General features: G+C 36.7%; 1 protein-coding gene across 1 annotated transcript in view; it reads left to right on the forward strand.

Annotated features, from left to right (window-relative positions):
• The window catches only part of LMBRD1 (LMBR1 domain containing 1), a 76,344-nt gene that overhangs the window by 10,015 nt on the left and 51,686 nt on the right, over positions 1–14,643 (forward strand). Inside the window, exons 3-5 of the mRNA XM_080388843.1 lie at positions 427–487; positions 10,777–10,871; positions 11,834–11,901. Of these exons, the coding sequence (XP_080244969.1) occupies positions 427–487; positions 10,777–10,871; positions 11,834–11,901 (224 nt within the window). The remainder of the gene's footprint in view (positions 1–426; positions 488–10,776; positions 10,872–11,833; positions 11,902–14,643) is intronic.

Consider the following 14,643-nt stretch of genomic DNA (forward strand, 5'->3'; position numbering starts at 1 on the left):
AAAAACAGGTGTTTTGAGTGCCACTTAAATACTAAGTATAGAAGAAAAATTGTTAGCTGCTAGAAATGATATTCACTAAAATTATATTTCAGTTGTGTGTTGCAAATGTAATGTGTAGTAACTAAGAATTCTTAATCTGGGGGGAAAATAATAAAGCTTTAAATACAAGGCTAACAGCCAAAGTGAGTACAAGCAGCAGGGATCAGTGCAGTGTCTTTCCCCTGAAATGCAGCACACTCCTTAATTGTCTTTGTTAGGTGAATTAGTTCTAACTTAAGTTCAGCACTTAAAATGGGTGAACTAGGTGCTTAATGCTTTTCCGTAGGCATTTCATATAAGCAGTTTTTTTCAGTAATAGAAGAATGCTATTGAATGAACTGTTCCTTTGTTTCATTTGTGTTGAATGCTTCTATCCTTTATTGCTAGGATTGGGCTGATGCTAATGTTTCAAGACAAATTGAAGACACTGTACTTTATGGATATTACAGTAAGTATTTTTAACTTCTAACTTTTGATTATATTTTTTCAATTAATAGGACCTTTAAGTGAAGGCATGAAGTTTTTAGTGGTTGTACTGGGTTATCCCTTTTTGGTTAAACATTAGTCTTAGTGCCCTTCGGTGAATTTACTACTTTTTTTTTTTTACATTCAAGAACACCCCCCCCACAGAAGTGCAAGTATACGGAAGACCAATTCTTGAAAATGTTAATGGCTTCTGTCATATAATTTACTCTTAACATGTTTCCTCTGTGTGTATTCAGAGGGCCACTAAGGGAGACACATGGTTTTGCTGTAACTTTTATGGTAGTTAACATATGCAGCAGTGTGAAACCTGTCTACTGTGTATAAAGTTAGTTGCAACGCTTGTGTCTTAAGTGTTCACATTCAGCAACTACCATATTCAAAGTAACAGCTGCTGTAAAGGACCATGAAGGAGTTGATTTGAGTGGTAATCCTCAACAAAACTGAAGCAAAAATTTAACTGAAATATAATAAAATAACTGCTCGCAAAACCTCTCTAGTTTTATATCAGTTGTCCTTATTGAACTTATGAAAAATTCTACTACTGATGAGTATGTGTTGGGGTAGCTATAGAGGAGTGATGCTTATCTCAGTTGGAGTGAAATGCCTGCCTTGGTCAGTGATACAAACTCAGAGGTAGTTGCCTGCTTTTGGTTACACTTCTGAAGCCTTGTATTTTTTTTTTTCCTCTTGGAATACTGTGGGGTTGGCTCTTTTGAATATATATATTTATATTTTTTAGATCAGGAAATAATTGGTTCTAAGTAGTAGACTTTTTTTTTCTTTTTTTTTTTTTTTTTTTTTTTTAAGTTACAGAATACTGGCCTGCCTGCCAGTGATAGCACAAAACTGCACATTCTGGTTTCTGTTGCTAAGTGAAGCCTAAAGCCAAAAGTAGTAAGGAGCTTCTCTATTTTCAGCTCTTTACATACTAGTTAATCTTCCAGAAAGATTCTTTGCTATAGGATACTGGAATTGCTTTGCATTTGCTTTCTATTCTTGGTAGGTCTTGTTTAACAACCCAAGAATTTCACAACTCCTAAGTGGGATAGTCTTCAAACTCTTCTGTGGACCACTTTCTATAGATTTGTGAGACTGATGGATGTGTTTCTATAAGATGTTTTAGGCTAACTGAGTCTCTCTTTAAGGCAAGATGTCTCTTGGTAAATCCTGAACTAATTTTTGGAGCAGATCTGACCTTAAACTTGAAAAACTGCTTTTGTTTTTGGCTCATCTTGACAGGTCTACTTGAAAATTTGTAGGACTAATATTTTATTTCATAGCATATCCTCCAGATGGTGGTAGAGACTTATAGATGGTTTTAAAATTATTTTTCTTTAGTGATCTTAATTTGAGGATTTGATGCATGTTTTTAGAACAAGAGATAGACTGAAGCGAACAGTAATAGGTAACCTCTCTTTCAGAAGTCTCTATCATTCCTATATAAAAACGCAACTTAATGCCTCTCCTGCATGATCAGGTCTAGTCTCCTGCTGCCATTGCACAGCATAGTGACATGAAAGCTGAGAAGGAATAAGTTAAACAACTTTTCCAGTCTTGCATAATACTATTCTTTTTTTTCTCTTCATACCTTCTTATAGAAGTATTTGGTCTTGGCATAGCTTTTTGTTTTCAGGTTTTTTAAATAAACAGAATGAGCAGAACTGAAATCTTCCTTGGTACTTAAGAAAGTACAGGTATTCATGTCCTTATCTCTCCTGAAAATGCAGCATTAACTATATAGCTCTTACTTGCCTCCTGTAGCTGTATTGGCAACTTACAGTATGAATAAAGGGTGCTTTGGTCACTGTGTTTCAAACCAAGTAACTTCTAATTGTAGCAAGGATTTTGGAGGCAGTGCTTTAACTGATGTTGTAGTTAAGGATTACTAGCTGGTTTGCAATGTACTGGAAAAGCTGTCACTAAATATGGAAAAGTGCCCCCCCCCCCAGCCCCAAGTTGTTAGTCCCCATGAACGATGCTTTCATACCCAGCTGATTTCTTGGCTAGGCATATAAAGTAGAGTGGCTTTGTACTGGTAGAATGATAAATGAGGTAACTTTCAGAATGAAGCTTGAAAGAACTGTATTTTGAAGTGGGACTTCAGCAGCCTAAAAGCTTTATTTAGGAAACCAGTCTACTGATCACTTTGAAGCCATAGTGGCTTAGTGTGTTAATTCTCATAAAACGCAACTGTGGTGAATGTATCTGCCAGTGCTAGAATGATCAGTGGTTGGCAGATGCTCTAAAACAGCATGTCAGCTTGTGTTTGGAAGGAAAAACCTTTTCAGAAAGGGTTATAATTGGAAACTGTCCAACAGTCTCCTCTGTACCACAAAGAATCAAGCTGAAACAATTGACAGTAGCCTGGAGCTGTGTTCTGTGGCTCTTCCTCTAGTAAGTAAATCCCACTTATTGGAGTGAGCTTGATGTTCAGTGTCCTTTGGTGAAGTTTTTTGCGAATTGTGAAAGGATGACAGTAGATACCAGTCTTCCTGTGAGGTAGGCTAAGATCTCTTGACCTGCATGTGTTAAGTGTCTCCCAACTATAGTCTAGCAAGGACTGTCTGGTAAATTCTACAGGGATTTCTTTGAGTGTGCTTTAAAGCCTGTGCTAAACTTCCCATTTTCCATTTATTTTTTCTTACAGAAGCATTTTCTTAGGTCAGCAGTAATTATTGTCTGGTGTATCCTGAGTAAGCATTCATTCAAAATAGTACTTGGTATAACTTGGATAATTTCTGCATGGACTTCTGTCTGCTCACTGCAAGTGTTTGATACTGACTCATTGACACAAGCACCTTGGGCTTCTAGGAATTAGTAGGCAGAAGTCAAATGCAGCTACATGTTCTCATGGTCTGGTCCTAGGGGAAGACATGCCAAATACTGTGGAAGACTTGCATATCTGTACTTGACTAATATTGTGGAGTTACATCTATAGAAACATTCTCCTAATAAGTGTGTTTTTTTAAAAAAAAATAAGCAATTTGCCAGAACGTAAATTGAAAGTTTGTTGTAGTATTGACACTGTGATGAACTGCTTTGTGTCCTGTTTCAAACAAGTGTCTGACTTGAAATTCACTACTGTTTTGTATTCTGAAATTCACTACTGTTTTGTATTCCTTAACTTTCACTGAGGAAAAGATGTCTGTTCTTGCAGTCTTGATGAAAAATTGTTTTAAAAAGCTTTTAGTTAGATGTGAGAATAATACATTTGGGAAGAAACACTCATCTTAGACTTTCTGAAGTAGCTTGTGACTTCTCAGCAGAAGTGAAGGAATGTATAATAAAGCATCGTTTTAAGCAATTTACTGGTATTGCTGTTATGTGATGCACCGGTATATGATACTATCTGGAAGAGCAGAAGTTTTATGTGTTGGAAGAGAATTTTGATAATACAATATATTCTTGAGCCTCCTGTGGCCTTTAAAAGGGAGATAAAGAACTATGTTGATCTCAGATACTTTACTTGCAGTCTTCCTACTTGAAGATACTTTGGTTCCTCTTAGCTACCGCATTTTGCTATTCTTTGTATTTCCTAGTTTGCCCTTGAATACTACTAGAAGAAAAAATGCCAAAACATGATGAAGGGACCATTGCTGTAATTTATTTGAAGACTATTACCAGGCCTAACTTTTTCTCATAGAAAAGTTGTCTTTGTATTGATATGGTGCAAAACAGCAGAAAATTAGTTGTTCCGACTTGAGAGGAATTGCTCTCTGAGAAACATCTTTAAAACAAACCAGCCTTTCCAAGGAATTTTTGCTGAAGATTATGTAGACTCTGGGGCAGGAACCGTTGTTATGCTGGCAATACAGTGAAGCAGTCTTCCAGTGGTAGTGCTTCAAGCTTCTGATATGACCCAGAAAAACATTTTGAAACTGAAGTTGGACCTCTGAACCAGAGAAAAGAGCAGTCCCTGATTTAAAACCAAAGTCCATCAAAGTGCAATAATGAAAGCAAAGGCAGTCTGTCATGCCACAGGGGATTTACAGGTAAGGGAATATCTTTGTTACTTAGTTGACTGGCTGTTTGCTGCTGCAAGACCTTTGAGGCTGAAGGTTAGCTTTCCAGGGAATAATCAGGCCCTTTAGAGGGCAGAACAACAAGCCCCCTGATAACTAACTTCTATGAGCTCATGAAAAGTGCTGCTCTTGCTTTTTCATAATTTCTGAAAAATAAAATTCCAAAACCAGCTAAGTCTCCTGTCTTGTTGATAGGAACTTTGCCAAATCTTTTAAAGTTTCCTTTGTAGTATAATAGGAAGAACAATGTTCTACTACTTTAACTGTGTGAGCTATAAACTTAATGTTCTAACTAAAAAAATCTCACAAGCAGTTTTTAAGACTTCATGTGATGGATGAATGTAAAGGTCTATCTTAGAATGATTTTGCTTGGGAAAAAGTAAATACAAAGCTGTTTTCAAGTTCTTTTTTCTTCTTTGTTTAGTCCTAAAAAATTACTGTGGTAACAAGGTTTTGCAACAGAGCAAATAGCAGAGCTGTTACAACAGTAAGTTGGAGTTTATGCTACTACGTTTAAATAAAGTTACCCTCAATTAGTAATATTAAACTTTGTTTTTGAAATGCGTTGAAAGCCTGTAACTTCTAGAAAGCACATTTCAGGTGAACTTAAGGACCAAGTGCCAACAGAGCATTCAAGATGGATAGAAAATTCTGGAATGAGTCTAGTGCTGAATCTTGTGTATGCAAATTCGGTGTCAGAGTTGGTACAGAGTATACTATTAAGGCTTAAGGCTTTTAATACAAAACATCTGTTATAAGTCAGCACTGGCTGAGAACTTCAGTCCTTTCAATAAAGCATAAATTTGAAGGAATTAAATAATTAATGGCTTCAAATGTCTGTAGGACTGAAAACTGCAACTGAAGTTGATTGTTCCGTGCTTCAGGTGGCAGTGACAACCTGACAGGCTTAAGGTATTAGTCTCTACTTGGGGATTTCCCAAGGTCTTCACAGAACCCCCAAGGAGAACCATTATAGCTCTACAGATCTGCTGACATCCACGGTTGAGTTGGCAGAAACAAAGGTTTAGCTGCACCTGGAATTAACTTGGCTCAGTTTTTGTAGTCAGTAGCTTAAATAGTGAGAAGTATCACTTAAGTATTAAAGCTAGATACTCTCTTGAAATGGAACTGCAATATTTGTGCTAGAAGGGGCCCTGTTTCCAGCAGTATGCTAGCGTGCTTTATGCTCCCCTGCTTGAGCCATTGTTGGCATTTGGTGGATGCTTGTGGTACGCTAACTCAGATTTCAAAATTGGTAGAAATTAACTTTGACTTATGGAAGTGCTGAGGTTGGAAAGGGAGCTCTGGAGATAATCTAGTTCAATAATGCTCCCTATTCACAGCAGCTCATTTGTGCTCGTCTCCAGTTGGATTCTGAATATTTCAAAGAATGAAGACTCTACTGTTTTTTAGAGAAGCCTGTTCCAGTTTCTGACTGCAGGCAGAATAAAAGTTCTTGTTTAAATGTAAATTCCTATATTTCAGTTTGTGCTCATTCCTGTTTTGTCCTTTCCCTGGGCACCGCTAAGAAGTCTACCACAGTCTTTAGTCCCACACAGTATTTATTTGCATGGATAAGATCCTGCCAAAGCTGCCTTTTCTCCAGGCTGAACAGTCCCAGCTGTCTCAGATGCTCAAGCCTTTAATCGTTGTTGTTGTTTGCTTTACTCCCCAGTATGTGTGCATCTTGTACTGGGAAGCGTAGAACTAGGCAGGGCACTCCAGTTCTGAAGTGCTGGTGAGACAGCATTGAGTCAAGGGAAATAATTACCTTCATTTGGTTGTGACGTTCTTAATGGAGGCCAAGGTGTTGTTGACCACCTGTGCTGCAAAATTTCTAAATTGGTGGCTCTTTGTCAGTGTGTGATGAGTTCAGGTGACCTAGCACAATGTCTAGCAGGCACTGGAGCTGGTGCGAAGAAGAGTTTTAATATGACAGGTGAATGCTGGAAAAGGGGAAGTGGGATCCCTCTGTAGATCAGTTATGACTTGCCTCCTAATGCTCACTGAGTAAGGCATTTCAGCCTCTGAGTGCTGTGGTCAAGTAAATAAGATTCTGTTTTTTCTTTTGTTACTTGTGTGGAATACTAAGGTGCTTTATGATCTGCTTCTCAAGTGCTTATTGTCAGAAGTAAACAGTTATGCCTGAATATTTTAGGTGTACTTATGAAGTCTTGAACTCATATAAAACCCATGTATTTAATCTTTAACTTGGAAACACAATCTAGCTCTGTAGTGTGGCTTTTGGTTATTCCTTAAGAGTCAAGAATGGATTCTGGGGTAGAGGAGACTTGAATCTAGAAGCAATTCCTGTGGTATACTTCACGTGCCGAGTTTCAGCTTGAGGGATTTAGTTTAGCTAAAGATCAAGCCAAATGTGATAAAAAATTGATGTAATTGTATTTTTTAGATGTTGGTGAAAATGAAAGCTTTTCCACAGAAGTAACTGCCTGAGCAAGTTCAGACGAATCTTCGATATCCAGTTACTACTGCTCTGAGTATCCTGTAGTTGCTTATCAGTGCTGCAACAGCATCAGTCTTCTGCTAGCTCTTTGATGCCACTTGCCTACTTGAAATGGGCTCGTTTTGAGTAGGAAAAGGGAGTAGGACAGGATGCTGCAGTGATGGCTGGCTGTGGAGTCCTAAAGGCTGAAACTGCAGGAAGGTTTGCATGCTTTTTCTAAATGTCTCCTCCTTTTGCCACCACTGAGAGGACATTACTGGCTTGACAAACTATTGGTCTGACTCCACTTTTGCATTCTGCAGTGATTTTTACAGGATTGTTATGTTTTTTCCAAACTTAATATGAGAATTGCAGAAATGGAAGGATGCTTTATTAGCAAAGGCTTGCAGAAGTAAACCTTACTAGATTCTTTCACTAGTTGAATAGCCAGTACAGTCCCTTTTTAAGAAATTGTAGGGCTTAAGCTGATAGTTCTATGCAAAGGGCATTAACTTGATATGATCTGGAATGAGACTAAATCATGGGAATCAATCTTTTTAACATACTTCTGTAGATAGTGTGCAGCTGGCTAGGTAGCTATTTCATGTAGCTTGCTAATCAGCTTTTAGATAAGTTTTAATTGGTTCTAGCAGTATTTGAAACTTTTTTTACTGTATCTTACTAATTTGAAAATAAATATATCTTTGAGATGTTGCTTGGCTTTTTGAAATAAAGACTAGAAGCTACCTCTCGCTCTTTTCAAGAAGTTGAGCGGCATTTTCTTGTACTTTCCTTCAGAGTTGACTGTGGCTATTCAGGTAATTTTCTAAAAAACAACTCAATTGCTACCAAGTAAGCTTTAAGGCAGTTGTAGCATTTTGGATTGATAGTTGAGGGAAGAGTATACAAAAGGAAGTGGGTAATATGTCAAGCCAGCTTGTTAGTAATTTGAAGCTTCAAAAGCAGGCTTAGTGGAATTTCTAAAAGGTTTGATCCTTCATCATGCCTTGTTTTACCCTGTTTTCCAAAATATTCAACACTCTCCTCTATCAGATTGAAAAAATCTAGGCTAAACTCTTCCCTATTGTTTTCCTGCTGACATGATATATTGTTAAACCAGTATGGATTTTTTCGTAATTTGATAAATTCCTGGCAAGAACTTGGATTCAGTTGAGTGAACTGACTTCACAGGAAGTACTGTTATTTAACCTTTTGGTAAGGCTAATCTGGATAGTAATTTTTTTTTGTTTACATTGACAATTAAGAGAAGCTTTTAGATGTTAACTTCAAAGGTATGAAACTTAGGGAGGGTTTTGAGAGCTTTGTGCAATATTATATATAGAGCTGCTTAGACTTGCACGTAAGCTTGGTTTTAATTTTAAAACAATTGATTTTAATTCACTTGATTTTAATTTTAAAACAATATCATAAACATTGTTATCCTACAAGCCATTGGATGTGGAAAAGGAAATGAGTTTGAAGAAATTGGAGTATAACTGGTGGTAGCCATGTGTAGTTCAATAGAAATTAAATCTTACTGAATGAAAATACCTTGTTTTGGTGTGTCCTTGATCTAGTTTTACATGTACTCTGCATATAGCAACATATTACTGAAATGATGGATTTGGAGAACAGGTAACCCTAACCCTAAACAGGTATAGTCATTTTTCTGACTGCTTTTGTGGAAGTTAGATCTGATATGTAAAAATACTTGAATTCAGCCACTTGGCACGTAAAGCCCTCTGTATTCACATGTTTATCATATTGAACTGTTAGAGCTTCTGTAAAGGTTTTGTTTTGTAGAATTGCCTCTGATGTCAGCTTTACTGTAATGGCTTAAACTTGCTCATTCCCCATTTTTGTTGAGAGGCACCACTTAGTCTGGAAGTTTGGAATAGATGACTTTTGGAAATACATCTTATTATCTTGGCAACTGACTCGTCAAAAAGCTAAACACTTCTGACAGTCCTTTGAAAGCTGAATACAGTGATATTAATAGCAGTATGTGAAGATGTTTTTGGTAGTATTTCTTGAACAGAGTATGCTGAAGTTAATACAGTAGAACTTGGAAGGGAGGATGTTTTCTGTGCTTGCAGTGACCTCAATGGGCTGATTATTTTGATCTGTAATTAATGATGCATGTAACTTGCCTGATTTACTGGCACAGTACGGTGTAGGTTTAGAACTAACCCAAAAATGAGACAGTAGATTAGAGAGACTTGATTTCTGAAAGCATTCACAATATTGACGTGGTTTGAATACTGTTCTAGAAGCTCTAAGAATCCTATATTTCAGGGTTGAAATTTTAAGGTATCTTAGAGCCCTGAATTTTATGCTCTTGGCAAATGTGAGAAAGTTTGAGCTAACCAAGAACTTGCTCTGTTTGTTACACTGCCAAACTAACTCAGCACTCTAAACAGCATATACCTCTTAATATCTGGAAATATTTTTCCAAAGAATGAATTCTGTTTAGAAATTTCTCATTCAAGTTTAGGTTCTAGGTGTTGATATTTATTTGGGTTGTACACCACCTTCAGTAAAAATACTGAGGTAGATTTCTTTGAAGCACATGGATACCGTAAGGAGCACACTAGCCAAGATAGGAGGCCACAAACTTAAGTTGGGGTGATTGTATTGGTTAGAGTTGAGAAGGCACTAGTTATGCAAAATGAGGCAAAGATTAAAAATAGTCAAAGACCACAGGATTTGTGTGGTCCTGGGTATTTTTACTCACTCACTTGAGGGGGTGATTTTTGTACTTGCACAAGGAGTCTTGGTTGGGTGGTAGTTTGAACATTTTGAGGGCTTGGTTAACTAGGATACCTTTCTCATGGGGTACAAATACTGTTACATGGTGCTTGAAAGTTTTTAGTTTCCTGGTAGACTTCTGAAACATTCATAGTATAAGACACTTGGATTTATTAAAGTATTTTGCTATATAATGAAGTCCTAAAAAGTATGTAGCATCTTATAACAGGGCACTGAAGTCTGTAACTTTAAATACTTGATATGAAATTGGTCTCTTCCCTTCATAGCTCTAGCTAATCAGTCCAATTGATTTTTGAATGGCTTAATGTCTTCAAACTTGCCAATTAGTATTTGTGAAGACTAATATGTTAGTTTAACCCTTCACTTAAGTTAAACTAGCTGGTTTAAAGTCTCTTAAGATCACCTGTGCATCAAAGTAATAGAGCAGTATAACTGTTTTGATTTAGGGGCTACTCAGATAAATGTATGTGAAGATCTCTGATTAGTCCCCCCCTTAAAAAAAAGGGTTGGTAAATGATGCTATATTGCTATGGCTTGTCCTGTTTTGTGAATATAACATACTTAGATTAGTAGTAGAACATCCCCTGAAATGGTGTCCAGTGATCAAAATATCTTTAAACTTGTTATATTTTTGTATATACCTTTTTTTATGAACAACTTATTAGGTGGCATAGCTTGCTTTATTCACTATACTGTATGCTACCTCTTCCCCAGTGTGCTAGTCCTGTATATCACCTGCAGGCAGATAATTACTTTTAGACTTTTTACCACTGCTGACTTGAAGTTGTATCTGTAAATCCTTAGTCTGAAATAGCTGATTCTAGAAGTCCTTCTGAGTTCAGAAAACAGTAATAGTTGATATGCTGGCTAGTAAATTTTATTAACTTCAATGCGTTAAATTAGTAAGAGCTAGAATGAGAGAAAACTAATGTTTTATTCTTTCCTTTGAGTTACTATGCAGTAAATGAAGTACCAATGTAACTTTGTCTCTTCACTTAATTACATTCTTTCTCCTAGCTTTGTACTCCATCATACTGTTCTGTGTCTTTCTGTGGATTCCCTTTGTCTATTTCTATTATGAAGAGAAGGAAGATGATGGCAACACATGCTCAGTAAGTTCACTGTAGCAAATGCACTTAGTAGTGAAAACACAAAGGAATACAGGCAAAAATGAAAGCAAGAACCATTGTCTAACTTGAATACTACAATGTCAATAGCATTTCTAAGTCTGTTACTACAGTTCCTTTAAAATATTGAGGCAGCTCTTAACACTGTAGTCTAAGCAGTGTGGTCTCATGTGAAATGAAATTTCAGTGAGATAAGTAATTAGCATCTGTATTACCATGAATTCTCTTTGCTGCATACAAATTCCTTCGAGCCTGATTTCATATACAGAAGGTTAAAACTTCTTACATTAGATTTTCCTTAGAATTAAAAACATGTATGAAAAGGTTTTTGAAGTAGAAGGTGGACAGATTATACTGAGATAGACACTAAATTTGTGTATCTTCCTTGTAGCTTTTGCATTTTTTCTTGTAGTAGGCAGTAGTAATGTACCTGAAGCTAGCACTTGGTTATTTTTGTAATGCATTGATGAATTTTGATGTGCATGACATACCAAGAAATGCAGTAAATGCATGTCAGTAAGGTGCTAACTTCTCAAATTAAATGCTTCTCTCAATGAGTCTTTTATTTGTGATCACTTCCCCCTCTATTGAGTTCTAACTTTAACATGAGAAAAACTCAAAATTCTTATTACTAATGCTTTATATTATGTCTATGATTAGAAGTATTTTTTTATTTGCACTGAACAAATATACCCTGTCTTCTGGCCACAGCTGCTCAAGTGCATAGTTTGATGGAAGCATAATTCAGTGTAATTGTTCATAGCTCTCAAACTATGAGACTCTTCAAGAATAATGTATACTTACGACCTATCTAAAACTACTTATATGTTCTGTGGAGGTTCTTTTGTAGAACACCTGTTATGCTAAGTATGCTTTGCCGTAACTTGTTGGATAAACGCCTTTTAGATTTATTTTATGTTAATATATTACCTTTCTCTTTAATACAGCAGGTTAAAACTGCACTCAAATATACTCTGGGGTTCATCACAATTTGTGCAGTTCTTCTCTTAATTGGGTAAGTATTTGTATTAAACATTAACAGGGCGTATACTAAATAGAACCCCAAACAGAATTTTTTTCTGTGCAAGATCAAAAAAATAGATTATGGTGCACTCAATCTGTATAATGAATATCTAGCTTAATCCCTATTAGGGTTTAAATATTCTAATAATTATGTACCTGAAAAATAAACGTTTAACTGGAAGCTAAAATAGTTTTCTTCATTGTGGAGGTACTCGTGCTTCTGCCTGATTGTGCAGTGTGAATGTCTACCAAGGATATGATGGGTGTGATACAGTTGTATTGATATCTGTGTACACAAGGAATAAAATATTTGTGCTCGTGTTTTTTGCTGCTATCAAATGCTTTTTTTGGACATCCCAAAAAAGCTTTTAGGAATATGAATTGATGTTCAGTGTTCAGTACTTCACTAAATGGAAGTGTTCTGTGAAGGACACAAGTATAGTGTGGGGTTAACCACATAACGGTGCCTTGTATGGTGAATGTTTTGCTGGCAGTTGTTTGAAAGGCAGGCATTACTGAAGTGGGTAACTTGTTTGCAGCAAGTGCTGTTATTCTGAAACTCTGAGCAGTATTACAAATTTAATTTAAGATCACTGTTAAGCATGACATGCACACCAATATTGAATGTTCCTAATGTATGCTGTGTCATAAGCTTTTCGGCATTTTGACTGCAGCATTGAAGTTGGTAAAACTTACAAAATATATGCTAAAATGATCTATATCCAAGTACCGAAGTGTGAAGTAGAAACCAGAGTGAAATTAATGCTTCTAATTGTATACTGCCTTACTGGAATTTTCTAGATATGTACCTTGTGCTCTATCAAAACTAAGTAGTATATCCTTTCAATTAAAATTTATGCATTTGCTATTATGAGAGACTAAAGGAATTTGAGTTAGCTTAATTATAATCTAGAAATATTACTAAAGCTTCTGACAAAACCCGATTCTCTGACTGGTGGCTCACATCGTGGCATATATACGCACTATATAATATATCCAGTTGAGACAATTCTGCAGTATCTACAGTAGCTGTCAGCTGAATCCTCAGTAGCTGTAAGCATGTTTGACCCTCGCTTCCAGTAAGATGGAACTTGATTCTTGACTTCCTCATTGTCTTCTGTGTTCTTAGGCTTGTTCTTTAAAGTCTTCACACCTTATAAATTACAGTGGCTTCCACAATCCCCCTCTGATACTGTGCCATATGACAGTGAGATGGACTTGCAAACCAGACAGTTGTAGTACTTGGCCTGGGCCTAAGTTAGTTACTGAACAGTGCTTCTCCACAGGTAGGGTCTTGAAACTCACTGATCAAAACAGCTGGAGTATTTGCTGCAGGGAGGCAGGACTGTGTTACTTATAGGTATTGTACTTCCAGTTAGAACCCAGAAATACCTGTAATAATTTTTCTGCTGTTGCACACATGAGGTTGCTTGCTTTCAAGATGATAATGATTAAATAGTAGCATCATCCTAAAGCCCTTGGAATAGAAAAGCACCCTTGATACTTAAGATGCTGCTGCAGAAGAATATAATTCTTGTCTGTCCCCTTTAAGGGAAACTACAATACTTAACATCTCTGTTTATAAGGAAGCAAATAAGGTGACTGTGCTGAAGAAAAATGTGAAATTTGGTTCTAGTGTAGTAGTAAATAGTGGGTGTAGTTGTTCATGTACGTTTGTTATGAAGAAGTTACTTATTTTGGTTAGCCAACTGACTGCACAGCAAGGGCAAAGAGCACCCTCAGAAGTCCCAGTGTGGATAGGAAAGAGATAGAAGTGTTGGAGCTGAAGCTTCTACGTGGATGGCCCAACTGAATGTGGTATGAAGACGTGTCTTGCAGTGCTGCCTATACAGTAGCAGGTTTTCTTATTGGTGGTCGAGATCAGACCAACATTAAAACAGACTGGAATTTTATGTACTGGATTTAATTTTAGGAGGCTAGTCTTAATGGACTAGAACACTCATGCACACAGGTTACAATAGCAAGAGGAGTTGGAGTAATTCCCGTTAAGCGCCTAGCAGATAGTCTATCTTCTTGCACTTACATGACTAGTGTTTTGTATAGAGACAACCTCTGTCCTGATTGATTTTTAGGAAGTAATCTGTATAATTAGAACAGGTCAATAAATAGCTTGGTTCCTTTAAAGACAGGTCTGCACAAGAAGTCCCTATCTCTTTCTTGGTCAGCAGTCCTCAAAGAAACTGTAAAAGTTGTATTAAGCTTGCTATGTTGTTCTTACCCAGATGTTTACCTTGCCCCAATAGAGATCTATGTGACTATTTTGGAAAACATGCTATCTGTTTTCTGCCAGATGACCTTGGAGGTTTTTTCAAAGATGATAACACAGCTCAATCAGCAGGATTGTTGTGTAAATTGTTAGCAGGAGTAGTGTATTCTTGTTGTCTTCTGCACTTTTTTGCCACACCTGAGGCTTTGTATGTCTGCAGTAGCACTCAAATGCTCTGCACACAAGTAACCTTGTGCAGAGTACCATTAAAAGCAAATTAATAGGATAAATTTGTACTGGGTTACTTGGAACTAACGTTTACTTGTAATGCCTTTCCCTTACAAACTATCTTCTTTGCTTGAATATGGTTTATTTACTCTAAATGTCATGTGCTGGAGCCAAGGGAGTAGAGATACTACTGTCTATGTTAAGGCAAACTTATACAGTGTCTGGTTTGAACTAAAATACTTACTTTTGAAGCTAATGAATGTTTGGTTCAAAAAGGAA

The sequence above is a fragment of the Falco punctatus genome (genome assembly GCF_963210335.1).
Source record: "Falco punctatus genome assembly, chromosome: 5".
NCBI lineage: Eukaryota > Metazoa > Chordata > Aves > Falconiformes > Falconidae > Falco > Falco punctatus.